General features: G+C 46.0%; 1 protein-coding gene across 5 annotated transcripts in view; it reads left to right on the top strand.

Moving 5' to 3' along the window:
- LOC126539327 (metal cation symporter ZIP14) overlaps positions 1–26361 on the top strand; it is a 179801-nt gene extending 153440 nt beyond the window's left edge. For 2 of the 5 annotated variants that reach the window (XM_055075577.2, XM_050186127.3), the window contains one exon: positions 16544–26361. In XM_055075577.2, the coding sequence (XP_054931552.1) occupies positions 16544–16735 (192 nt within the window). In that variant the 3' untranslated portion in view covers positions 16736–26361. The remainder of the gene's footprint in view (positions 1–16543) is intronic. The other 3 variants (XR_008614318.2, XR_008614317.2, XR_008614319.2) reach the window with 3 other exon arrangements.
- The last annotated feature ends 879 nt before the right edge of the window (positions 26362–27240 follow it).

Genomic DNA, 27240 nt, shown 5'->3' on the forward strand with positions numbered 1-27240 from the left:
ACACTCATGGGCTTGCTTCCTTTCTGCAACATATAATATTATAGGGGCAAGAATGAAGCCCTGTGCAACTCCTGAAATTACCTTGCTGGTTGTCGAATGGGGGTTTCTAATAGCCGTAGACTGAAGGCGATTGGTTAGAAAACAATTCAGGAACATATGTATAGGTCAAGGGAAAGGCATGAAACTTTAGCCATTAGGTGCTGATGCTAAATGCGGTCAAATGCGTTTGCAAAGTCCATATATATGATATTGGTTTGAAAAAAGGAATCCAGCTCTAAGTTAAGCTCAGTAGTAAATTCATACAATTGTGTCTCACATGAAATGGAACTCTAGAAGCCATGTTCTTTATGAAAAAAAGATGTTGTCAAGATACTAAGCTACCTGTAAGTAAAGTATGTGCTCTGGTTGTTCACAGGTTACACCCTTTAGGGATATTGGGCGGTAGTTTGGTCTATCTGACCGATTACCTGATTTGTGCACTGAGATGACATTACCTATTTACAGTCATTTGGAATTAAGACGTTTCTATGGACTGATCAAAAATGAACTGCAGGAATTGACTGGATACTTCTTTGTGTGTTTTAGAATCTTAGTAGGTATGTTATCTGGACCGGGTGCACGTGATGTCTTGAGGTTTTCTATTACCTTGACAAGTCCTTCACTTGTAATTATAATGAATGGTACAGTAAAAGCTTGTTAATTCACAACTCATTAATTAAACATTTTGGATAATTTGAAGTAGTCGCCGCCGTCTGTTCAACTATGTATTGAAAGCAATATGTAACACATCCCGCTAACTCATACTGAAATCAACACCGTCACCAATAATTCGAACTCCGCGCCATCGTAAATGGGGAGAATGCTGGTGTGCGGCAGCACGTTGGCGACGATTGTCGCCGGGCAGCTTTGCTCTTTCCATCTGCAACCGTCTGTTGCAGGCTGGCTCTCTCCCTGTCTCAAGACCTTCAAAGTAAAAACGCGAACACGGCACTGCATTTTTTATTTATTTATTTATTTTTTAATTGCGATAGCAATTATGTGGACACTCCAAGCGCATTTCTGCCGTCGGCGTCACCATTGCCACGCGTCCTACGCTGTATGTGCGAGTAAAAGCATGTGAGGAAAGCCGAGGGAGCCGACGATCGCGGCTCAATCTTGCCTGGGCGAAAGGGACGAATGCGAAGAGGAAGCACGCTGTCTTCTCTCGCACGTGACGCGCCCAGCGTTGCGAGGCGCCAGGGAGAGGAAGGGCTGGGGGGTCGTTCTCTAATGGCTGCTCATGTGGCGGCTGCGCGCAGTTGCGCATAGTCGCGCGGCCGTATCTTGAGAGTGAACTGCATTGGGGCACAGTACCAGCCACCATGGGGCAGAATCCAGTTGCGTCGGCGGCTCGTAGCTTTATGCGTTCTGTGTGTTCTGGCCGCTTACTTTGCGTTGAAGCGATAGACAGCACGAATGTCACTTCGCTCGCTGCTGTTGCCGCATTTCCTCACGCCGGCGTTTTGACAGCGAGTGTCCGTAGTAATCGGGTGTCATGTGTTCATGCTTGCTGTGCGCGCTGACGCCATGCTTAGTATTTTAGTTAGCAAGCAAATATTTACAAGTTGATATGGCCGATAAAAGTTCCATCGTTGCTTCGTACCGCTGTCTGCTAATTTGTTATCGCAATCGATGCTTCGCCTTTCGGGCAAAACTGCGTCTTTATTTCTTTCCTTTCTTTTTTAATGTCACATCTTGGAGGCTACGCTCTTTATTTACGAGGTGTTCCGCCGAGAAGCGGCACCAAGTAATGACTATAGCACAGCAACCGTGACGTTTATCGGCACTTGCAGTACCAAAAAGCATAGCCTTTGAGATTCGCGGCTGTTACTCAAAGCAAAGCATTGCTTGGATACGTGTTTGGATGTCGCCTATGCGTATAGTGAAACTCGACAGCATGCAGCCGGTGCATCTACGAAAGTACAATGGAGACCAACGTCATAGCAGGTTGTGATGCGTTTCGAGAGTGCATTTTAGAGCGTTCTAGTTCCTGCAGCGAGCGCGGCGGGCGTCACATCCGGCCAATCTTGGGAGAACTTCAGAATGGCTTCAGAATAGGTAGGCGTTTAGATGATAACTTATTTGTTCTTACTCAGTGTATTGAAATATCAAAAGTAGAAAGCAGACCGTTATATGTGGCCTTTTTAGACATTACAGGAGCCTATGACAACGTCGAACGCAACATTTTGTTGGATATTCTGGAAGGGGAAGGCTTACGTGAAGATTGTCTACAGATTTTGAGAGAGATTTATCTAGAAAATACCGTTTGCGTTGAATGGGAATGGATGAGGAGCGAGGAGAAAGTTCATATCAACAAGGGACTGAGGCAGGGGTTCCCTTTATCCCCGCTGCTGTTTATGATGTACATGGTGAGGATGGAGAGGGCGCTAGAAGGAAGTAATATCGGTTTTAATCTCTCATACAAAAAGGTGGGTACAGTAGTAGAGCAGCAGCTTCCAGGTTTATTTTATGCGGACGATATTGTGTTGCTAGCTAACAAGCAAAGTGATTTGCAACGTCTGGCTAATATCTGTGGACAGGAAGGCAACAATTTAGGTTTGAAATTTAGCATTAGAAAATCAGGTGTTATGGTATTCAATGAAAACAGGGAACACACAGTGGCGATACAGGGCCAGGAAATACCTCGGGTAAAAGAATATAAATACCTTGGTATATGGATAAATGAAGGCAATAGATATATGGAAACACAGGAAAAAACAATAAGAGTGAAGGGGAAGAGAAATGCAGCCATAAGGAAGCACTGAGTGCTATGGGGATACAATGGGTATGAGGTGCTTCGAGGCATGTGGAAAGGTGTAATGGTTCCAGGACTTACTTTTGGAAATGCGGTTGTTTGCTTGAAATCAGAAGCACGATCAGGACTCGATGGGAACCAAAGGTCAGTGGGACGCCTCGCATTGGGCGCTCACGGGAAGACTACAAACGAAGCTGTGCAGGGTGATATTGGCTGGACTTGTTTTGAAGTCAGGGAAGTTCAGAGTAAAATTGATTATGAAGAACGAGGGAGGAATATGGAAGAAAGTAAATGGGCTGGGAGAGTGTTCAGGTATCTGTACAGGAAAAACATTGATTCACAGTGGAGGAAAAGGACTAGGAAGCTTACCAGTAAGTATGTGCGGCCTGTAGGGTGGGCAAGACAGCAACAAAGAACGTCAAGCGGAAAGTCAGAGAGGCCGAAACAATCTCATGGGTGGCGGCAGTGGAAAAGAAACCTGCCATGAGTAACTACTTGGGAGGAAAAAACGAAATCAGGAAAGAAACAATTTATGATAACTCAAAGGGAAGTTCATTAATTTTCAAAGCGAGATCGGGATGCCTTAGAACACATACCTATAAAGCGAGATATGAGAAGGAAGAAGAAGCATGTACTTGCTGCGGTAAAGCTAGGGAAACTATGGAGCATGCTTTATTAGAATGTGAAGACATCTGCCCAGCGGTTGATTTAGGCACCACTGGCCTCCTTGAAGCCTTTGGGTTCAGCGAGAGCAGGGGAAAAGTAAACATGTCCGCAATAAAGATTTGCAAGAGGCGACTAGAAGATTGGTGGAAGAAGAATATGAGACAACAAACAACGGAGGCGTAAAAGAACGAAGTTCCCAATAGAGGCGAGAAAGGGCGTCCATGATAGAGTGCTTGCGGCCAGACCTGTACACTACTTGGATATCATACTCTTGCAGTCTCAGGACCCAGCGACCGAGGGAACCTGCGGGGTCTTTCAAAGTCAACAACCAGCAAAGAGTGTGGTGGTCCGTGACGACGTAAAAGGGTTGTCCATAAAGGTAGGGTCGAAACTTCCCAAGAGCCCAGACTATAGCCAGGCACTCTTTCTCAGTGGTTGAATAGTTGGTCTCGGCCTTGGTAAGCGTTAGGCTCGCATAGGCAACAACATACTTGTTTTAGCCAGGCTTGCGTTGCGCGAGCACTGCACCAAGGCCCACACCACTTGTGTTCGTGTGTACCTCCGTAGGTGCCCAGGGATCATAGTGCCGGAGTTTCGGAGGAGATGTGAGCAGCTGGCGTAGTGTCTGGAATGCGTCATCACATTCAGGAGACCAGTTAGACATGTTGGTGCCAACGGTGAGAAGGCATGTCAAAGGAGCAATAATGGTCGTGAAATTGTGCACAAAGCAACGAAAATAAGAGCAAAGGCCGATTAAGCTCCGGAAGGTCTTCAGTGACGTCGGTTTAGGAAATTCGGTGACAGCTCGAAGTTTCGCAGGATCAGGGAGGACGCCATCTTTTGATACAACGTGACCCAAGATTGTCAAGGTGCGTGCTGCAAAGCAAAACCTTTTGATATTCAACTGGAGACCAGGGTTTGTAAGACATTTCAAAACTTGGTGGAGATGAAAGAGGTGCCTCGAGAAATCTGAAGAAAACACGAAAATGTCATCAAGGTAGCACAGACAGAGGTTTCATTTGAGACCACAAAGTGTGTTATCCATCATGTGCTCGAAAGTTGTGGGCGCATTGCAGAGTCCGAATGGCATGATGTTAAATTCATGTAGCCCATCAGGGGTGACAAATGCGGTCTTAGGATGATCGCATGCGACCATGGGAACTTGCCAGTAACCATATCGCAGGTCCAATGACGAGAAGTACTCGGCACCTTGTAAACAATCTAGTGCATTATCAATTCGGGGCAAGGGGTCGACGTCCTTTAGTGTTACTTTGTTGAGACGGTGGTAATCGACACAAAATCGAACGGAACCATCCTTTTTACCCACTAGCACCTCTGGAGAAGACCATGGACTTTGGTATGGTTGAATGACGCCATGCTCGAGCATGTCATTCATTTGGTCGTTGATTACACGACGCTCTGCTGCTGAGACATGATAAGGGCATTGTCTGAGGGCAGGCTGGGACCCAGTGTTGATGTAGTGGGAACACTGTCCGTACGACCCAAGGCGTGTTTCGTGCAGTCAAAGGAAGAGCAGAAACTATCTAGGAGAGACAGAAGTTGTTCGCAGTGTTCGAGGGAAAGGTTGATGTCAACGCATGAATCAAAGACCTCGGTAGCCAATTAGGAGCTCTTCGGAAATGGTGACATGGCGTCGAGCGAAAGTCCAGAAGAGGAGCCTGGCATGGGGGGGGGGTCCAAACACTCAGATGTGTCAGTGGGTTCGACACAGCCTAGGGACTCGTCACGAAGGAGAGTGAGCAGGTATGCGAACAGGTTGTGCTCTAGCATAACTGTTGTACCAGCGGCTATGTCAAGAACGGCAAATGGAATTGTAGAGGTTTGCAGTGAAGAAAAGTAGATGAGGGCGGGAACAGCACCTGGGCATTGAGCGCTGATGGACAAAACAAAGGGACCGGTGTTGAAGTGCTTGGCAGCCGCTCATTATTGACGGCAACAATAACCTTTAAGGGGGCAGAAGAGTTGGTCGGCAAAGTGTTAAGTACAGACATAGCAACTTTGACACAGGTGCAGTCAACGACGGCATTGGCGTGAGAGAAAGTCCCATCCCAGGATTACATCATGAGAGCAGGAAAGTAGCACAAGGAATTCAATCGTGTAAAGTATGTCCTGAATAACGATCCTAGCAGTGCATGCGGCTGAAGGTTCGATGGGCTCCGTGGTGGCAGTATGAAGTAGAAGGCCAGAAAGGGATGTGGTGAACTTCCTGATCTTACGGCAAAGCGTCTCATGTATGACGGAAAAGGCAGCGCCCATGTCAACAAGTGCGAATGTAGCGACTCCTTCAACTTTTGTTTCTACTATAATGTTTTGTGGCAATAGCAGAGGTCTTGGGCATTTCGACAAGTGTGCAGCTGTTGCCTCCGAAGCTGCAGCACGTAGTTTCCCTCCTTGGAAGGTGGGCGACGATGCATCGGCGATATCAAACGGCGACGTGGTGATGGTGAACAACGGCTGCTGAAGTTCTGACGACTGGTCCAGAAGTTCGGTGACGTGTTTGAATCAGCATCTTAGTGGGCTGCAAGTGCACGTCGATCAACGACGACATCCGGATGCGGCAGGTGGCGGAAACAAAAGCGGGCCACATGTCCTGCGAGACTGCAGAAGAAGCATATTGGCTAATTGTCACGTGTGCACGTGGATCTTGTGGCTGGAATTACTGAGGGGGCATTTGAGGCACAGGGAGAAGTGTTGGGAGCAGTGGCGTCATCAGATAGGGCAGCGTCATTCATCTAGGATGCGGCACAACTTCAGCGTACGTCAGTGGTGCAGCAATCAGAGCGTGCTGGTGGGCTGGCGGAAAAACTTCTGCAACCTGCTCGCGGATGGCCTGCTGCATGGCCAAGGACAAAGGTTGGACAGGCTCTTGGGTGAGAGGGAGCAGCAAGAGCTGGCGGGCTACTTCTTCACGAACGAAGGCTTTGATTTGAGGCAGCAGACACCTGTTACCAGTCTGTCTGGGAGCTGTTGCCAAAGTGGAAAGGGAGGATGTGTGAGGAACAGTTTGGCAGGCAAGCGCTCGTTGCCGGCGTAATTCGGCGAAGCTTTGGCAGTAGGTGACTACGGCTGCAGCGGTACATGTAGTCGGATTCTTAGCCAGGAGCATTTGAAAAGTGTCGTCTTCAATGCCCTTGAGAATTTGTTTAATCTTCTCTTCCTCAGTCATCGTTTGGCTTATTCGGTTGCGGAGATCAATGACGTCCTTGATATAACTAGTGAAATTCTCGCCTGGCCATTGTGCTCGTTGGTGGAGGTGTTGTTCAGCGTGAATCCTTCGCATGGCCGGATGGCCAAATACCTCCATGAAAGCAGTCTTAAAGTAATTCCGTGTCGTGATAGTGGCCTCATGGTTTTGGAACCAGAGGTTGGCAACATCCGCAACATAAAAAAACATGATAAAAAATAACATTGGTGAGCTTTCCCGGATCGTTCCATTTGTTGGGGTTGCTCACCCATTCGTACGACGTAAGCCAGTCATTGATATCAGTAGCAGCAGTGCCACTGAACACAGCTGGGTCTCGTTGACGAATGGCACCGCAAGTGACTGGTCCAGTAAACGAAGTGGATTGCTCACTGGCATCGTCTGGCATGGTCTTGGCAGTAGCAGTGGGCAGAGTACAGCTCCGGAGTTCCAGGGTGAGACATTATAGGACCGCACTTCCACCAAATGCTGTGAGGTTTATTGACGGTTAGCGGGAATCCCAGTCATGTCTGGTCCAGTGCAGAGAGCTGCCGAGCAGTCCCAGCCAAGCACCAGCACAAGCAAAAGCAGTGACACCGACCCTTTGGTATTTGTCTTCCTCACTTCAGGAACCATGTGGCCGCAGTAACGCTTGTGCTATCTTCGTCATTACAGAGGTAATTAATGTTAGCTAATTAAACTTAAATAATAGTTGACTGTGCGCAATGAAGAAAAAAGAACTATTGACTAGCGTTAACAAAAGCCTATCAACTTATATGATAGGTGCTGTTCGCGTAAATCTCTTGGCTATTTTTCTTTTCTTGGCCACATTTAGTTGGCACGTCCGGTATGTAACCTAATAGTGGTTTCCAAGGAATGCAAATTGGTTTCCTTTTTCGGGTGTATGACATTTTTTTTTTCCTTTAGTGAGCTTTCCTCCATCTTGCGGGCTTCCGCAGAACTTATTTACCGTAACCTAATAGTGTTCTGCAAAGTCACATAAAGACATATAACAATAGAATATATGTAAATAACTTTTCTTTATTTTTCTGTATTTCACTCATATTGTGCCTTAACTAGTATGCTCCAAAACTAACAATTCCTGCTGCAATCCTGCTCCGATGTGCCAAATTTGCTTCTCTCAGAGCTGCTCCAAAACTCCCTTGGCCGCTTCCATCTCTGTTTTTCGTCTTTAAATAATGCGAGCTTTACAATAACAGGCAGTTTCTTAGTGACTTTGTATCCACCGAACCTGTGCTCTCGTTGTATGTTCACATACTCAATTGTAATTCCAAGATGCTGTGAGCAAAAGGAAGCTATTCGTGCTTCAAATTGAGCTTATGTCTCACTGTGCAGATCTTTGGTTGTGCAGATCATTGGTTATGCAAAAAAAAAAAAAAAGGTTTGATCAGCACATGTGGTTTTCTGTATTAACGCATTTTTCGGTGAGTGCTTTGAGCTCGCAGACAGCTTTGCAATCTAGGTTTTAGCAGATGAAACTAAGGGTGGGTCTCGTGATTTGTTGCTGTTATACAACTTTTTCCAGTAATTCCACTTGCAAAGTTAGAGTGTAAAAGAATTCCAGATGGGATAATGTGTTTAAAATGGTATCCTACGTAGTGGGTTCATCTTGGGTGCTATTGGGTCCATGGTTCAGCTCAACGTCCCCTGCCATGATCAGCAAGAGGCTACCGAGATGGCCTGTAACACATTATGTAGATAGTCTGGCACAGCAATTCTCGGCTAAAAGCAAACATCAGGGGAGTATGCATGCTGCGTGGGGTAAGTAACGAACCGTTAAGGCCGATTCATGACCATGCTCAGAAATGATATTCGAAGCACAGCATAAGAATGTCGGTTTGTTCATTGCAACAGAATCAAAACACTTGAAGCTTTTCAAATAAATGATTGCTTTTGATATTTTTTTTTGCCGTTCACTTAAATGAAATTTCTGATAAACAGAACACTTTCTTTCTGGACACGCATTGCCATTTGGTGGCACTGTCAAGAAGTCCACGAGTGGCCTCCAGGACAAGCAGCGTGGCATGCCGGTGCCTGCGAATGATGGGAATTGTTTCCTTGCCTGCCGCACACTCACTGGTACATACTTAGTGACCCAATTTTGCGGGACGTTCATTGAAGGGTGGAACATACCCAGTGTATTCATGGCACAGCCTGCAAATGCATCGGGTTGCTCTGTGCTTGAGAAACCCTTGTGACGTGGGTTTGATTCTGCTCCGCATCAGAGGAATCTAAGTGTTTTATGACCCGCTGCCATCCTGTCCAGGCAGGGAGGAGAGGGACATGGAGCCCTCAGGAATGCGACGCAATGGAACGGCATCGCACCACCGCGAGCACCCGAGGCCCGACAACCTAATGTCCTAGGCGATGACGTTTACGTCTGAGACCGCCTATATTACTGGTGTGGGGATGTGTTGTCACATGGATGTTTACAAAATTTCTAAAGCTTTTTCTTGTTTGTTGCTTGCTTTTGTTCTTATCGTAAAAAAGGACCACACAAGTCCCAGGTTTCTATATATGCTGCTATCAGTGATTTCTCAGCGTATTCCTCAACCTTTGCATTGGCACCTTATTGATCAAGTAAGGTAATAAATGTTAGCTCATTAAACTTGTTAATTAAGCTTGTTAATAAGGGAAAAAGAAACTCTACTAGCATTAACAAAAGGTCACTAACATAGAAAGGGCACTGTTTGCAGATAGCCCTTGGCTACTTATTTCTTGGCCACATTTAGTTGCCACATCCAGTACGTAACTTAATAGGGGTTCCTAAGAAACTCGTATTGGTTCCCTTTGTAGCTTCATGCTACAGTCTGGTGGATGACAATTTTTTCCTGTCATGAATTTTGCTCGCCTTGCAGGCTTTTGCGGAACTGATCTGTCGTAACCTTACAGTGTTCTGCAAAGTCAAAGAACACCGTTCCTTCATCTGCCTGTATTTCACTCATGTTCACCTTTGCCAAGATACTCCAAAACTCATATTTACTGCTTCAAAGCAGATAATTCATGCTATGTACATGCTCCAAAGTGCCAAATTTGCTGCTCCCCGAGCTGCTCCAAAACTTCCTTGGCCACTTCCATCTCTGCATCAGGAAGCTGACTGCATGTCCCGCCATCCTGTGAACCCTCCGGACACCGCAGCCATTGACTCTGACCTCTGCATCATGTCCACCCATGCAATTTTTTTATGACATCACATGAGCGTCGACTGCATGGTGTGTCTGTCCACGGCCTTGTAGCGGTGAGGGTCGGCGGAGTCAATGACAGTATGCACAGCCACGCAAAGCATCTTCTAGTTCGCATGTATTTGGCTGCGACATTCACTTCAAGAGTGCCCCTCCCTTCTATAAGGCTGCTGGCATGCTGTGCGCTCAACAGTTGCATGATTATTAAAAAATTGCAAAGGTATCTCCAAGTTCCTTCACATTGCCGACAAACAGTGCTGTGATCCTGTTCTGCGCACTCTAATTGATTGTTTAGGAACGGTTACTCCTGATCCTTCCCTTTGCCTATTCTGTATTCTTGATGGAGCCTTTTATAGTGCCGCGAGGTGTCACGCGCCAGCGCTGAAAAAGAAGTGACTTGAACGCGCGCTCGGCAAGAGGTGGGCGCTGAAGAAGAAGAAGCAGAGGCTGAGGACACCAGCTTGAGTTTTGTGTACGCCATCTTGGACAACTGTCTGTCTCGCCGACGCCGGGTACATCTTCAATTGTCTTTTTCGTGACAAAACTGGTGGAGGTGCGGGGTACGGTTCATCCGATGCCACAAACTCCTCCTGGTAGCAGGAGTACCAGCCCTGTACTAGTGGACACCCCTGTTCACCGGGCCAGCAGGAGAATCCGAGGATTACCTCCGGAGCTTGATCACATCTCCGCAACAACATCGACGCCCCCACAGACCAGTATGGAAGGAACATCGACGTCTCCATCGACCATTATGCAAGGTATGGCCACAACGGCAACTCAGTACCTGCTCCAGAATCTCAGAGTGTCGAAAGTGTTCCACGGGGATGTCTTCGAGGATGTTGAAGACTGGTTAGCCCAATTTGAGCGCGTTGCTGAGATAAATGAATGGAGCGATGCAGCGAAGCTGAGAAACGTGTACTTCAGCTTGGAGGACGGTGCTCGCACTTGGTACGAGAACCGAGAAGGGCTCCTGAAATCGTGGCTCGAGTTCTGCCGTGCCTTGCTGGAGACATACACCAATGCTGATCGCCGCGAACGAGCCGAACGGGCGCTCCAATCCCGCATTCATCTGCCGAATGAGAGCGTGACGTCGTACGTAGAGGATATGACGCGCCTCTTCCGTCGGGTGGACCCTACCATGTCAGAGGAAAAGAAGCTGCGCCATCTAATGCGGGGAGTTAAAGAACAGCTATTTGCTGGCCTGGTTCGAAGCCCGCCGAAGACCGTGGGTGAATTCTTAACCGAAGCCACCACGATGGAAAAGATGCTGCACCATCGCTCAGCTTTCTATGAAAGGCAAATGAACGCTACTTCACCTTCGGACCAGCGCTCAACTACGTATGACAGACACGCGAATGCTGCTTCACTGACTGACGCGGTTGCCTTTGGAAACCCGGACGTTCTCCGAGACCTTATCCGCTCTGTGGTTCGTGAGGAGCTTCAACGGCTCAGCTGCCCGCCTCAGCCCACGCTGGGTTCCATTTCTGCCCTCGTGAGAAGTGAAGTGCAGCAAGCGATCCAAGGTCCCGTCGCAAGCAACAATGCGCCGCCTGTGACAGCACAGTTGCAGCGGCCGTCGTATGTGGAAGTTTTGGGGCGAGTCCCTGTCCGCGCTCCGACCCATTTCATCCCCGCCACGTCTTACGCCGCGTCATACGTCCCGCCGCTCCCATCAGTGCAACCGATCCAACGTATGGAGGATCGGCGCCCGCTCGAAAGGAAATCTGACGTCTGGCGTACCCCGGACAGAAGGCCTCTGTGCTATCACTGTGGAGAAGCCGGTCACGTATACCGCGAATGCCCATACCACCGCCGCCTTGGACTGCAAGGTTTCGCCGCGGATTCACCAAGGCCCAGATATGGCGAAAGGCCTAGGGCGATTGAAGAGTACTTGAACAAGCAGGGTATGCCACTGTTCCCGCAGCGGCAGTCGCGCTCGCCGTCCCCCAGGCGATCTTCCCCAGCTCCTAGAAGCCCTCCAATGGCAGCGCAGGGACGATCGCCAAGCCCTCGCCGGGAAAACTAAGAACAGCGACCTTCGGGGGCGAGGCCGCTGATAATTGCCCTTCCGAAGACCTCCCATCGACGCAAGCACGGTCTATTCAGCACGATTCAGCGACGACAGCAGCCGAACTCAGCGACAGACTCTCGCTAGACATACCTGTTGTGCTCGACGGCCGCCACGTTAGTGCGTTATTGGATACGGATGCCGACTACTCGATCTTGTGCAGAAAACTAGCGACGGAACTTAGAAAAGTTATCACGCCTTGGTCTGGAACGCAAATTCGTACTACTGGCGGGCATACCGTAACACCGTTGGGCATGTGCACGGTCAGAGTACAAATTCGTGGGTCCACGTTTCCAGCCAGCTGCCTTATACTCCGCGATTGTTCTCAGGACCTCATCTTGGGCGTCGACTTTCTGCGAGAGTATGGTGCCGTTATAGACCTCCGGGCACGCACAGTGACTTTTTCGACAGAAAGAGCAGCGAACAGCCGCGACAATTGCCGACGTAACGTGCTTCGGGTTTACGCCGACAGTGTAACTTTACCACCACGCGCAAGTGTCCTGGTAGCGGTCGTATGCGACGATCTGCGTGACGGCGAAGCTGTTGCAGAGGGCAATTCCTCCCTTATGCTGACTCACGGTGTATGTGCAGCCCGCAGTCTCATTATGCTTCGAGGTGGACATTCTGCGCTCCTCGTGACGAACTTCAGCCAGGAACATCGGCACCTGTTTCGTTGTACTACTATCGCTTTTGCTGAGCCCATAGCAGACGTTGCTGAATGCTTTGCGTGTATGACAAAGGACAACCTAGCTCAGACACTCAGCAACATCGACATCAATTCAGACCTTTCGGAGGAAAAGCAAAAAGCGCTGCGCGAGTTGCTACTTCGGTTCAAGGAATGCTTCGCATCTACTTGTAAGGTACGCCAGACACCCATCACGAGACACCGAATAATCACGTATGACGATTCTCGTCCCAAACGACAACTGCCTTATCGCGTATCGGCGAAAGAGCGCAACGTGATTAATGCACAAGTGAAAGAAATGCTTGACGATGACGTCATACAACCACCCAAAGCCCTTGGTAGTAGCCGATGGTCCTTGTCAAAAAGAAAGACGGAACACTTAGGTTCTGTGTTGACTATAAAAAGTTGAATAACGTCACAAAAAAAGACTTTTATCCGCTTCCGCTGATCGATGATTCGTTAGATCGGCTGCGGCGAACCAAGTATTTTTCATCAATAGATTTGAAGAGTGGATATTGGCAAATCGAAGTTGACGAACGAGATCGCGAAAAAACTGCCTTTGGTACCCCGGATGGGCTGTATGAATTTAAAGTACTTCCATTCGGCCTGTGTTCTGCACCGGCCACATTCCAGAGAATGATGGACACTGTTCTTACGGGTCTGAAGTGGCACAGTTGTTTAGTATACTTAGATGACGTCGTCGTGTTTGCGGCGACCTTTGAAGAACATCTGAAGCGTTTAGAGGCGGTACTTGAGGCGCTCCGCTCCACTAATCTCACACTAAAGCCAGAAAAGTGTCACTTCGGTTACGAAGAGTTGAAGTTTCTCGGTCATGTCGTGAACGCCGACGGTGTCCAGCCTGACCCAGACAAAACATCTGCTGTTGCTGTTTTTCTGACTCCTCGTTACAAGAAAGCAGTACGCCGCTTTCTCGGTCTGTGTGCGTACTATCGTCGCTTCATCGCATATTTCTCCCGGATCGCCGAACCACTCGTACGCCTCACGCGAGAAGACACACCCTTCGTTTGGACGGACGAGCAGGATGCAGCTTTCACCGAGTTACGGCAGCGCCTGCAGGAATCACCCGTTCTCGCTCACTTTGACGAGGACGCTGACACCGAGGTGCATACCGACGCAAGCAACATCGGTCTTGGCGCTGTTCTCGTTCAACACCAGGAAGGCGTCGAGTGAGTGATCGCTTACGCCAGTCGCACCCTATCACGTGCCAAAATTAACTACTCCACTTCCGAGAAAGAGTGTCTAGCGGTTGTGTGGGCCATCATGAAATTTCGGCCTTATCTCTACGGTCGCCCTTTCAAGGTGGTGACAGACCACCATTCTTTGTGTTGGCTAGCCAACCTACGAGACCCATCCGGGCGACTTGCTCGATGGAGTCTCCGTCTGCAGGAGTTCGATGTTACCATCGTCTACAAATCAGGCCGCAAACACGAAGATGCGGACACGTTGTAGCGTGCTCCCGTCAAAACTTGCGATAAGGACATGGACGAAGACGGCGCATTCCTTGGGGCCCTCACCGCATCTGACCTGATCACACGACAGCGCGAGGACGCCGAAATACGCCCTCTCATCTATCACCTAGAAGGCAAGAATGTTACAATTCCACGACACATTTCTCGCAGTCTCTCGACCTTCTGCCTCCGAAAGGGTATCCTCTACTATAAAAACTCGAGTGCCAGCGACAAAGAGTATCTATTGGTCGTACCTGCCACCCTCCGTGATGACTTTCTCCTAACCTGCCATGATGAGCCCACGTCTGGACACTTGGGATTTTCACGCACTCTTGCAAGAGTACGCCAGACGTACTACTGGCCCAGACTTTCTACCACAGTGAAGCGTTACGTGCAAAGCTGCCATGAGTGTCAACGCAGGAAATCGCCGTCTTTGAAGCCCGGGGGGTTACTGCAACCCATCGCACCACCCAGCGCACCGTTTGATCAAATCGGTATGGATCTTCTGGGACACTTTCCCTTGTCAGCCAGTGGAAACAAGTGGATTATAGTCGCCACAGACTATCTAACACGCTACGCCGAGACGAAAGCTGTACAACGTGCCACCGCCTACGAAGTTGCCCAGTTCTTCATCGATCATATAGTCCTAAGACATGGTGCCCCATCACATGTCATCACCGACAGAGGAACTGCCTTTACGGTCCAACTGATAGAGGACATATTCGAGCTGAGCTGCACGCAGCATCGCAAGGCCACTGCCTATCATCCGCAGACCAACGGACTGACGGAACGGCTAAACAAAACCATTGCTGACATGCTGTCTATGTATGTAGACGTCCACCATAAAACATGGGATCAAGTCCTGCCGTACGTTACATTCGCGTACAACACCGCCATTCAGGAAACAACACGCTTCACACCGTTCCGTCTTGTCTACGGGCGCGAGGTCCAGACCACGCTAGACGCAATGCTCCCGCACGACACCGACGCATCACTTACTTCCGACGCCGAGCAACTTACTCAACACGCAGAGGAAGCTCGTCAACTCGTGCGCATACACATCACGACGCAGCAGAGTGCAGACGCGCGACGCTACAACCTTCGACATCGGCAAGTCGAGTACCAGCCAGGTGACCAAGTCTGGGTGTGGACTCCAATTCGTCGCCAGGGGTCGTCTGAGAAGCTGCTGAGTAAATACTTTGGACCCTACAAAGTGATACGCCGCGTTAGTGAAGTGAACTATGAGGTCATTCCCGACGGTGCCGCGTCGCCTCGGCGTCGACAGCACCACTCAGAGATAGTGCATGTTGTTCGCCTCAAACCGTATTTCGCGCGTTAAGGCGGCGCCAACCTTATCTCATACGACTTCCACACTTCCACTTTCTTTTAGTTTGTAGCTTGTAGCTTTGTAAGCATCGGGTCGATGCTTTTCTTTTGGCGGGGGGATAATGCCGCGAGGTGTCACGCGCCAGCGCTGAAAAAGAAGTGACTTGAATGCACGCTCGGCAAGAGGTGGGCGCTGAAGAAGAAGAAGCAGAGACTGAGGACGCCAGCTTGAGTTTTGTGTACGCCATCTTGGACAACTGTCTGTCTCGCCGACGCCGGGTACATCTTCAAATGTCTTTTTCGTGACAATAGATACAACTTGCTGTCTTCGGCAGGGCTTCTTTATCCCCTTGATATTCTTACAGAACCTTTATTTTGCATGGGCCTCGACCTGTTTGGCCCTTTCCAGATGTGAACAACTGACTACAAATGGATTGCTGTTGCCACACCATATGCTATGCCATTACTCGAGCCCTGCAGGCCAGTCATGCCACAGACATAGTGAACATTTCTCCTGCACAACGTCCTCTTACACCATGACGCTCTATGACAGCTCATCGTGTATTGCAGACATTGTTTCTGGTCTAAGGCCCATGATGACATCCTCTGCTCATGCTCTACTGAGCATCAAGTAGCCACAGCTCATCATCCACAAACAGAATGACAGAACAGAACGACTTACAGAACGACTTAATTGATCGCTTACTGATATGTTGGTCATGCACATTTCTGCAGACCATTGGAACTGGGACATTGTTCTGCCATATGTCACCTTCACATATAATTAGTGCCACGAGAAAGAGGACTAGGACGGGCAAACCAACGACAATGAGGCTGAAGTGTGTGTTATTGCTACAAGTACTTTGGTTGCCATGTTGTAAGATGTCGGCTTCAGCCATCTGTGTTCGTGCCTGCATTCATAAACAGCACTTGTGCTTGTTTTTGCCTCGCAACAATTATATATTAGGCAGACTTGCTGTTGCCTAGATATGTTTAGACACAGGTTCTTGACTCCATTGCATTATGCAGTATGAGTTTTATCATTTCAAGTGAGAGGTGCATCAACTCAGGTGTTGAAATGTTGATGGACACAGTGGAAACGAGGTGCCTGCTTTCTCCCTGTGTTTCAGGTGAAGCTGTTCCTGCTCCAGAATGTGGGGATTGGCATGGGGGTGGCACTGCTCTTCCTGATGGCCAAGTATAGCGAGAAGATCAACTTTGAATACTTCTCGAGTCTGCCACCCGGAGTGAGTGTGGCTGCAGCCTCGTTTGGGGGAGCACACGATGATGCCAGGGCTGTCTTTGGGGGCCTAGGCATGTGAGCCGCAGGCACCACTTGGACTGTGCCTCGACACAACACCGTCCAGCTGGGCAAAAAGGGAAATAGAGAGGTGACAAAGATGTGTAAATTTCCTGCATGGCTCACAATGTACAAACCAGCTCGGCAACAATTTTCTTCGAGTGCGGTTAGCTTATTTGGGGAGCCCACTTCCTACTTGGACATTAATTAGGTAAGTTGACATGACCTACAGTGTCACCTTTTGCATGTTGGCACTTTTGCATTGTTGAAGTTCTTGCTGATTTAAGGCTTAATAATGAGAAAAGCTCGCCAGTAAGCTTAAAATAAGAAAGTTCCATAACTGCAGGCAACATGGAAGAGGCTTCAAAATGTTTGAATATGGCCGCGTGGTGTTTACCTGATCTGTGGCAGGTCAAGCAGTACTGCAGTAAGCATCCACGAACCAGCTGTGCTGTTGCATTTGTGCATTTGCTTTGTGCTTTTACATGACGCCTTTTCTCTGAATTTTCTGACAGGCTGAGTTTTTCTATATCACAAGTGCTCGCACTTGAAACATGGGCATGGCATGTTCAATTCTTGAGATTCTACACTGCAAAATTACATGGAAGCACAGAATATGCTTCTACATTTGCATTTTTGAATGTCGTGAAAAGTTAATACAAATAACCACCTTTACTTATACGAGTCTGTTTACTGACATTTTCACTACATACGAGTTCAATTTCACATAGATTTGTGATTTTCATGGCCATATTATACTACCATTAAAACTGGCATTAGTGAACATGGAATAACTGCATGGAAAGTTTACCTACCTTGGAAGTGTATGCCGATATGTGCTTTTAAAAACATCTTGTGACATAGTTGTACTGTGGAGTACATCAGCTGCTGCTTACACTGCTGATTGCATAATTTTGCTAAAGCGCACCATAAGGGCTCACACTCGGCTGGTCTTACCTGCACAGCCACTGAGTGTTGACCGTGCCAGGGCATCAGCTGGGGATGGCTGCATTACTGTGCTACTGTTTTTCGTCTATGTGCCTGTTGTGTGAACAATAAGGCACTTATCAAAGGGACTGGCAAGTGAGATTATGTTGCATTTTAGATGATAGTGCTTCATATTGATAAAAACAAGCAAGTTTTTTCCTTCACCAGCACATTAGTGTGTAATTACTTAGTGCTAGTGCAAATAAGTTGCAATTCTTGGCTTCAAGCAAAAAGAAAAACTGCTTCTTAGATGTTGCTGTAACCATGCATTAAGGGCAAAATTGAACTGTCTACAAAAATACAAATAAAACCTGTCAAGAGTACATGCCTACTAAATGCAAACCTGCTGTCCAGGTTTTATCTCCTTTTGGTTGTCAGCATCAAAGCCACTTCATTCAGTTTTATAAGGTACATTTCATGTGCAAGAACAGTAACCAAATGCCACTAGTACTGTCACCGGCAGCATCCTGTGACATGAAATGGGTGCTGCTCAAGATTCCAGTAGGTGAAAATTATGTGAAAGCAATCTTTGCATGCTTCCATCGTCTAAAATGCTTTGGGGTCTTGTGAGACAATGTGCACCCCTCTTTTTATGCAAGTGTTATGTGGAAGAACCTTTGGGTGTGCACACTGTCATATCTGGTTAGGAAAGAGGAGTGACACTAACAAGCTGCAGCTTGCTTGTACCACATAATACATATTTTCTTGCCTTCATTATAGCCGACTTAGGTGACCCCGCTTTTTCTAAACATATTGGGAATATTGACATGTGTGACTATCTGTAGGCAGGACAGGAATGTTTGTCTCATGGAAATTTATGTAGCTGAATCATTATTTTCTAGTACTTAAAATCTTTGCTGTTTATTCTGTGATAATTTTGTGCATCCATGCTTTATGTAAATTAGACTCGCACTGTATTGGAAGAACACAGAGTGCTTCTGAGGTGTCATATTCACTGTGACCGCCCCTTGAAATTTGTCATGGAGCCAAAACCAAACCGTATGTGTGGTTGACTGTGCAACACTTCCCAAAAGCTTTGTGTCGCACGATAATGTTCAAACTTTTGTGGTTGATGATGTGCATAGTAAGTTGATTGTGCCCTGCTCACCACTTGTACAATGCTTCCTATAGTTTTAGTTTCCCGATTGCTTTTGTAAAATCATGTGTAAACAGTGTTATCTTGAGCACCAGAACATGTTCCACAGCATGGCCCCATGGAGGCTGTCCCATACTGCTAATGTCCCCTCCCGAAAAAAAACTGCAGCCACGACTGAAAACTCCTGCTTTTTGGCAGAAAGTAACAGACCAATTTGTGTACTTTGAGGTAGTGGCTGTGCTATTGTGGGGGCCTGTTACCTTCTTAAAGCATGTCAAACCAACCAGCCTACATCAGGATGCTCCTGATTTCAGGGCATCTCTGGCCTTGCGGAGCTTTCTGCACCTCTTCGGCCATCTGCATGTGGTGCCTCACTTGGAATGCTGACTGAATGCTTTGACACAATCGTGTCACTTTCAGTATTACTCACTGCTTTTATTATTGCATTGTAAACAGACACACATATACTTTTTTTTTTCACTGTACAGAAATTTCAGAAAGTTTATAAGCTGTGAAAATGTCTGTCTATAAACTGAAGATGTGAAGAGACAGTAAACTTAGCTAGTCAAGAAACAGCCTTGCCATTTTCACTTCTCTTCATCATTCTTAGTGTAATGCGATCACTGACAACCCTACCCTGGGTCCAGATATTACTAATTTATACCAGTATTTATCTGTTTATTGGTTGTACTTAACAGTTAAGGTAGCAACAGGTGGCATGCGTTTATTGTGCTGTTTTTTACTTGGTCAAGTTCGGACCTGGTGTGATGATTTGCTGTTCTCAAGGAGGTTAGAGAAATGTCTCCGAATGCCCAGTGTAGCAGCTCTTCAATACACTGTGAGTCCACCATTCTCAGAAATGTGCAGTTTGTGCCATTCTTCGTGGAAAGGCCAACTTGTGCTGCTTGCATGTGTTGCGCTTGGTAATATGCTCAGGCTTCTCTTGAGGCTCAACTGTTGCCTGTCTAAGGGCATGAGACAGTTAAGTAATGTAAAATGTCTGAATTTAGAAATTTTGACTGAAAAGGAAAATGATTTTTTTTTCTTATCTGCTGCTGTAACCAATCAGCATGTGCTGCAAATTTTGCTTTCTTCCATTACAGCTTTTTTGCACATCATAGGTGGCAGTGGTTATTTTGAGACACGTTAATTGGTTCATGTGCTTGTTACTGAAGAAGCATGACTTGTCAGCATGCTGTTTGATATTAAGACTTATTGCTATTGATGTTCTATGATAATGCCTGTTTTTGTAACAGTGTAGTCATGTGCGTACATTCTTGTTTTGTTTTCAACTCAGTGCTAAAGTTAGCTTTACACTGACCATTATGTCACATCTAATGCATGTGCATTACTCTGAGCATTGTGTATTTCTTCATTGGCCTTACTTTTTGGCTGTTTGCCCCATGCTATGTCTTGTAGTGCTGAAAATCATTTTTCCAAGGCCTTTGCTGTGTGGTGCAACTACTGGTTCGCAGAGTTTAGCTTTTTTCCAGGAGATCTTTGTCATTTGTGCTTTAAAGGAGCTGTGCTTGCAGGGATAATAATTTTGCTTTGAAGTTATTATAGCATGTCCACAAAATTGCTGCGAATATTATGATACTGTGTGTCAGACGCAGATGAAGAACACTCAGGCAACGACGCCATGTAACTATCTTGCGATGGTGCCATAAACAGTCTTGTTTTCTCTGCCCCCTTCTAGATGACGACAAGATGTTGGGATCTCCACTGTCTGTGGTTTAGGTATCGCTGGAGCTATTGTATGCGTAAGTTTTGAACAGACTGGCACGATCTGGTAGTGAGTGACAAAGTTGGCAGGATACTAATATCATGGCCTCCGAGATTGAGTGATGCGCGCAGTCATGTGCAGCCCGATCTCATAGGCCATGGTGATACAAGCTGCAGCTTGGTGCATCAAGTTATGATGTCATTGGGTAGTGAAACTTGACTCACTTTCTTTTCTGCCTTACCCAAGAGTTGAATCTCTGAAAATAGACAGAAATCATTGAGGACGATTGTCCATGTCGAGCTATAGCTTTTTGGCATAAGCTGCTGACAAGCTGGAACGTTGATATCTTGCCTGTCCCATCCCATCTTCGGCTTGTCGCCTCCCTCCACACTGGTGCTGGTTTAGTTCGACCCAGCTGGTGACATCAGTGCCAACCGATCTGGGAGCTCCTCTGCTCCTGGAATGTCTCTTTTTCCTTTGTTCTTTTTGCAGTTAGACACACGATCCTTCTAAAGTTGGGGAAGTAGGCAAAGAAAGCTTTAAAATGTGTATCTACCTTCGTTGGGAGTGTTTCAGTTTGTTGAAAGCTATTTTAGGCGCTGCTATTGTGTAAAGCAGTAGCAGAAGAATACTGTTGCGTCTCTGAAATGTTTTGTTTAGTTCAAAACTGCCACTAGCTAAAATGTACACAAAATTCGCAGGTTTTGAAGTGGTTTTTGAAAACCAGGGGCAATGTCACAGAAGCGATAAAGTGGATAGCTCTCAGAATGACCTTGAGCTGCCTGCAAAATGGCAGGCATGCTGAGAGGTTATAAGCGAAGCAGAATTGGCTGACAAGGTATCAACCAACATACTTAGGTTGTCTTGCAAGCTACGCTTGCAGCACTCGTGATGGTGCGCTTCCTTTCGTTTCCCTGATAATGTGGCTTGGCACCTGTGTATAGCCCCTCATTCTCACGCATTATCGCATGCTGGAATTGGACATATCATTGTGCCAGCATCTCTTTTCCTTTTAATAAAATGTGATAAGAACTGTGGTGTAGGGCTAGAAGGTGGCCTTAACACCACAGCTGAAAGGAGGCCAATAGTTAACAAAAGCACAGGAAAAGACGATGGATATGATTAGCTCCGCAGCCCTCATGAAGTAACATGTAGTGTCTCAGATAGCACAAATGCATCCAGAGAAGTCGCCAAGATGTCTGCACGAGGCTGTCCGGATACCCAAGGATGTCCCAAGCTTGTCCAAATAGTCTCCAGAGAGGATTGTCCATTGAGAGCAGGTATGGGGAATGTTATTTGCATGTTGTTCCAATACCTTTTACGGATAAAATTAGATGTACATTGAATCTGGTATTCCTTGTTTAACACTGATGCTAGAGATTAATAGTGCGGCAACTTACCTGGAAAAACTAGAAAAATATGTTTCTTATGAGGCATTCATCCTATTCAAAGCCAGATGGTAAATATGTATTATGAATTGTATGAAAATTTGAGTTTTATAGCTTATTAACCACATTGAAATCCCAGTCAACTCCTTGTAAATTATTTATGGACAATTATTTTAAAGCTGTGTAAATGATGAAAGGCATCGAGACTGCTATATGCACATCTGTGACATACCAAGTTTAAATTTTGGCTGGTTCCATATTTTCTGGCAGGCAGACATATTGGACTAGTACATATATATATATATATATATATATTCCATAATTCTGTGTATTATATATTCTATTCTATAATGCTTCACGCAATTTCATCTTAATCTGCCAGTTGCAGCTGCCCAAATCTCTTCAACAGACACTGAGCTTATAGGACTTTACATAAATGTACACAATGTAGCTGTAACAAAACGTGGCTGCAACACTGAGATTCTCGAGTGGTCATTTGTAGGTAATTTCACAAATGTATGTCTATAATTTTAATCCTAAAGGCTGTATACTACAGGGTGTACTTGTGAATATTTTATTTGGGATGTACCCAGGACATATTAAAAAGGTCCTTAGAAAGATGAGAATGTTTGGACAATGTGAGAATGTCCTGAGGATATTTGCTTATGTCGGGGGAATTTGTGATGCTGTGTCAGCTGACTGCTGTGTCCGCTTAATTGTAAACAGTGACAAGGTTGACAAGTGACACAGCCAGCAACATAGCCTGTGTCTGAAATGGCCATATGGCTGAGGTGAGAACACGCAGCTTCAAGCCGATGTCAGTGATGAGACATAATTATAAGAACAGCCAGCAATGCAGCCCTCCTACCAGGTCGTTGGGACACGCAGGCCGCCACCAGTAGAGCAGCATGCAGGCGCCGGTTATGAAGCTCACATGCAGTGAAGCATCTGAAGAGGCTTGGGTATGTTCTGGCACTGCTGACAGCAGTGCTGGAACACACAGCCTCGGGAATGAAGGAACCAAATTGGAAGGACACGATTCAGACTTGCAATACCGTAACTCTTCTAAACGCTTATCACAAGGTTAGGGTTGTGCTCGGACATGGCAGCACGAGCGTTCTCAAGCTTGGTCTTTGGACTGGGCAGAGAGTGGCATTTAACACTCAGACAAGCATTTCTTGGTCATTTCAAAGGCAGTTTCATTTTCTTCAAAGCCCTAGCTACTAGCATCGGCAACTCTAGCAGAATAAATGAAAGTCACAGCATCTTGTAGGTGGAAGATGCCTTAATCGCAGCGGGTATATTGAAGCATTTGCAAAGTCTTGGTTAGATGTTGGTCAATGGCAAAACAGACCCTTAAGACTTCCTAAGGCTTCACTCTCCTTAATGTGCAAGCTTTTTACTTCAGGGAGGATTTGCGACAAGGCACATGGGGAGTAAAAGGAAATTAAATTAATGTATCAGTTAAGATCGGCATAAATCTGTGAAAGTATTTTTCTCATTCATTTTCTAGTGCTGTCATGAATATTTGAAATTTGCAAAGTAAAAGTATGATGCATTGTTGTATGGAAATCCACGCAAAACTCTCCAAGTGTCTTGCAAGCACACAGCTTAGCTCAAGCATGAGTGCTTGCTAGCCTGATTGTGGTGAGTACTGTCTCAGAATTGTGAAAAATCATTGGTTTAGCGCTGCATAAAATCAGCTAGGCTACATTTATCTTGGTATTTTGTGATGCCGATTGTTCCACAAAGTTGCTTTCTGCTTGTCTAATAATTCATGAGGAAAATAGGCATGCTGAAATCCAGGCGATGTCAGTCTACACATCAGACATCGCTGCCATGATGTTACATTCATGCTAGTGCTAAAGGCGGGCGTATACGTGTAGCTTAGGTGGCAGTTAGTAATTGTGGTTCCTAATAATAACTTAATTCAGGGGAAAATTTTATTTGTGCTTACATATTGAGGCCTTGTCTGTTTAAACATAATTGTCACAGTTTGACATTTTTTGATTTCTCAACAAGCTCGGAGCTGGTGCCATAGAGTTGCATTTTGAATTTTGGAACTGATGGCTCCTAACTCATGGCGCCATTTATTGAGAGGAGTGGAGACTATGGCCAATAGAGTGCCGTGTTTCAACGCTTCGTTAAAGCAGGTCTGTGTATTCTTCCTCTGTGGCATCGTGTTATGTGGTGCATCCAGATGTGCCAGTGGTTATACTGGCCAGAAGTTGATTTCATGTATTTTTTTTTTTGGCTGTAAACACAGTGTTTTAAAAACTGCATTAGTTAACTGCTAAACCTGGCTTTGCTGCAGCGAGCATGGCTGAAGAACTGCCATATGGAGGTGGCATAGTGCACTGGGTATTGATGAACTGAAAGCATAATTGGAAGAGCAGATGTGGCCAGCGCATTTGATACTTCTCTGCCATGTTGCATATTGTGAAGCCATGGGTTGTTCATGAAACGTCGGGCGTCACCGATCTTGTGCTCTTTACACAGGTTTGTGACTACCTAGAGGGGTGCCACCTTTGTTACCTCATGTCTTTTTGTCTTTATGAATGGTTGTAGGATGTCTTTGAATTCTCCTGTCTTTACCATTCCTCATTAATGGGCATGAGAACAGCTATGACAGCTCTTAGGAGCAGTGGAGACACAAGAACAAGTCTACTCTGTTTTCTTTCCTATATGTGTCCAGAAGCAGCTTTAGCAGTTACCTAGAGATTTTGTAACTGGGTAGCTTTAAAATGACACATATATGGTAGTTGCATTTTCTTCTAACTGTGTTAGGCTGTGAAACGTAAACAATTCCATGACCACTGTTGTGCATAATTGTGCTGTTCCCCGTGGTAGCACTTGAGGATGTGCCTTACACAGCTCTGTGCCTAGGTCTGTCGAACAGCCTGCATTTGATAGTTTAATATGAGCAGCTGGTGGTCTAAACTCACCAAACGGTCTTGAGTGTCTTTTTTTCTTCTCTGCAATGTATTTTTATGTCAATTAAATTCTAATATGTTGAAATGCCCTGCTGAAGATTTTGTTAGATATTTTTTTGCATCACTACCAAACTGTGTATGTGAGTATTCAAGTGGTGGCAAAAAGTGCAGTTGTCTACTATTGACTTTTGAAGGTGAAGTAGCCAGCACCTGTTTGAAAACTGTTTTCACTACCTGTCATCTAGGGTGTTGGTTTCAGTCAGCCTGTTTGTGCTCATAGCTGTTATATGGAAGCCGACTGCAGTTTGTTTTCGCATACATCTCGACTGTAGATGTGCTTGCACAATGTTTGCAATATTTGTGGGGGAGTCATGTTGTTGAACTTAAGATACTTCTGCTCACAAATACTACCTGCATTGCTTGTAGCTCCTAAGACATGTTACATTTAGTGTTATCAAAAATAGTGGTGTAGCAAGCTGCCTTAGTTTCTGTTAGGCGTTTGCAAGTTTTTACTGTGAACAGCAGTTATGAGCTAGGAAACTTGCAGAAATTGACAAAGTTTTACTGATCCACATAAAAATATTGCGTGGCAGTGTTGGGAATTGAACCTGCACTTAATCTTCAAACTGAGCACTCTAACTACTGCTCCATGTTTGCCTTCTAGTGTAATCAGCCTTAGGTCTGGAAAAACGCTCAACATGTCAAATTAGTGAGTGAGCTGTGCTGACCAATGCATAATAGGAAAGAAAAAAAAGGGACTTCTGCACAATGGGTGCATACACCCTTGGTGGGAGCAAGACGGGTAAGCTGTGAGAGGGACCCCTCAGAACTGCTGTTTGCAGTAGTTCAGGGAATCGGAGTTAGCGCTCGTATTCCAGTTATTTTTTTTTCGTTCCTTTGCAACTGTGTGGCTATGGTGCTGTTTTCACTGCGCCTGTAGGTGTTTCCAGCTTCTCCTGCACACGTGACAGGATTTTATAGGGACGAGGACATATCATACATTAGCCACAAAGTAAATGCTTGTGGCCACTCGGCAATAAAATGGTTACACCAGTCAACCTTGTCCCTTGCCAGTTGTATAAGGACGTAATGTGCACTTTGAACTTGGGCAACTAGATTGTGCCAGTGCTAACGACTAGCCTGTACTTGTGCAGTGTGAGGATGTGTGGCTTGTCAAGTGTGTGAACAGTTGCATAACTTTAGTTTCTTGAGACTTAGGGCTGATTTATGTTCAAACTGCATGCCACACCAACTGCCTACCACGTGTGTACAGTCCTGCAAAAAATTGCACATGTAGCGCACTACGTAGCTACGAACTGTTACCGCAACAGTCTGATACGTAGATCTTGTCTAACGAATACTAATCTTATGCAAGTTCGTTAAACAATAAATTCATTTTTCTCAAGTTACATGCCAATTATGGTAAGCAGAGTGTCTATTCTTCGTCCATTTCCTTCTGGAACATGCTATCTCCTAAATGACAAAGTTTCATTAAAGTATTTGTCCTCAACTTGTTCATTTCATGGCCTTTACATTTTTAATGCCAGTGGCATGCGCTGCTTTGCTGGTTTGAAACTGATATAGTTCTAAAGTTTGTGTGATATTTTCTTTACTTAATAAATAGACAGAAAACATTGATATCAGTTATTTCGGGCACAACTTTTGGAGCATACGAGTATATTCTTTTATGAAAAAAATACATATTTTACTTGTCTTGACAGTGCTTAGCCTTCAAGAATCTTCGCACATTTTTATATTGACAACTAGATAACTGTTACCGCTACAGTCTGATACCTAGATCTTGTCTAACGAATACTAATCTTATGCGACTTCGTTAAACAATAAATTCATTTTTCCTAAGAGACACACCAGTTATGGTAAGCGGAGTGTCTATTCTTCGTCCATTTCCTTCTGGAACATGCTACCTCCTACTACAGGTTTTCCCGCTCAATTTAATCTAAGAGGTCTGTTGCCCCCGGCGGGGGCAACATACCTCTTTGGCCTCTGCTTCACATAGACGGTGCCTCCGGACTGACCACCTGGAGGAAATTGGCAGTCACCTTTTGCTGTCCGCCTCGTCAATCTGTTTCCTGTCTTCTTTTTGCTTCTTCTCAGTTCTGAATTTCTGGGTGGCAATGGTTAACCTGGTGTAGTTATGCAACCTTGGATATCTTATATTAGGTTATGGTCGTGATGCATGGATGGCGTCTGCAGGTATAGGACTTACAACCTTGTAGCGTCTCCTCATTCGGCTCGGTGGTGGTATGCGGCAAACACCTTTCCCCCACTACCTGATCGCTTCCTGAAGAGGGGGTGCACCAATGAAATATTGTCTTTTTATGCAACCAAAACATTCTTTTCCGAAGTACCACGTTGCACACAGTCAGCACGAAACCG

Source organism: Dermacentor andersoni, chromosome 11, assembly GCF_023375885.2.
Source record: "Dermacentor andersoni chromosome 11, qqDerAnde1_hic_scaffold, whole genome shotgun sequence".
Taxonomy (NCBI): domain Eukaryota; kingdom Metazoa; phylum Arthropoda; class Arachnida; order Ixodida; family Ixodidae; genus Dermacentor; species Dermacentor andersoni.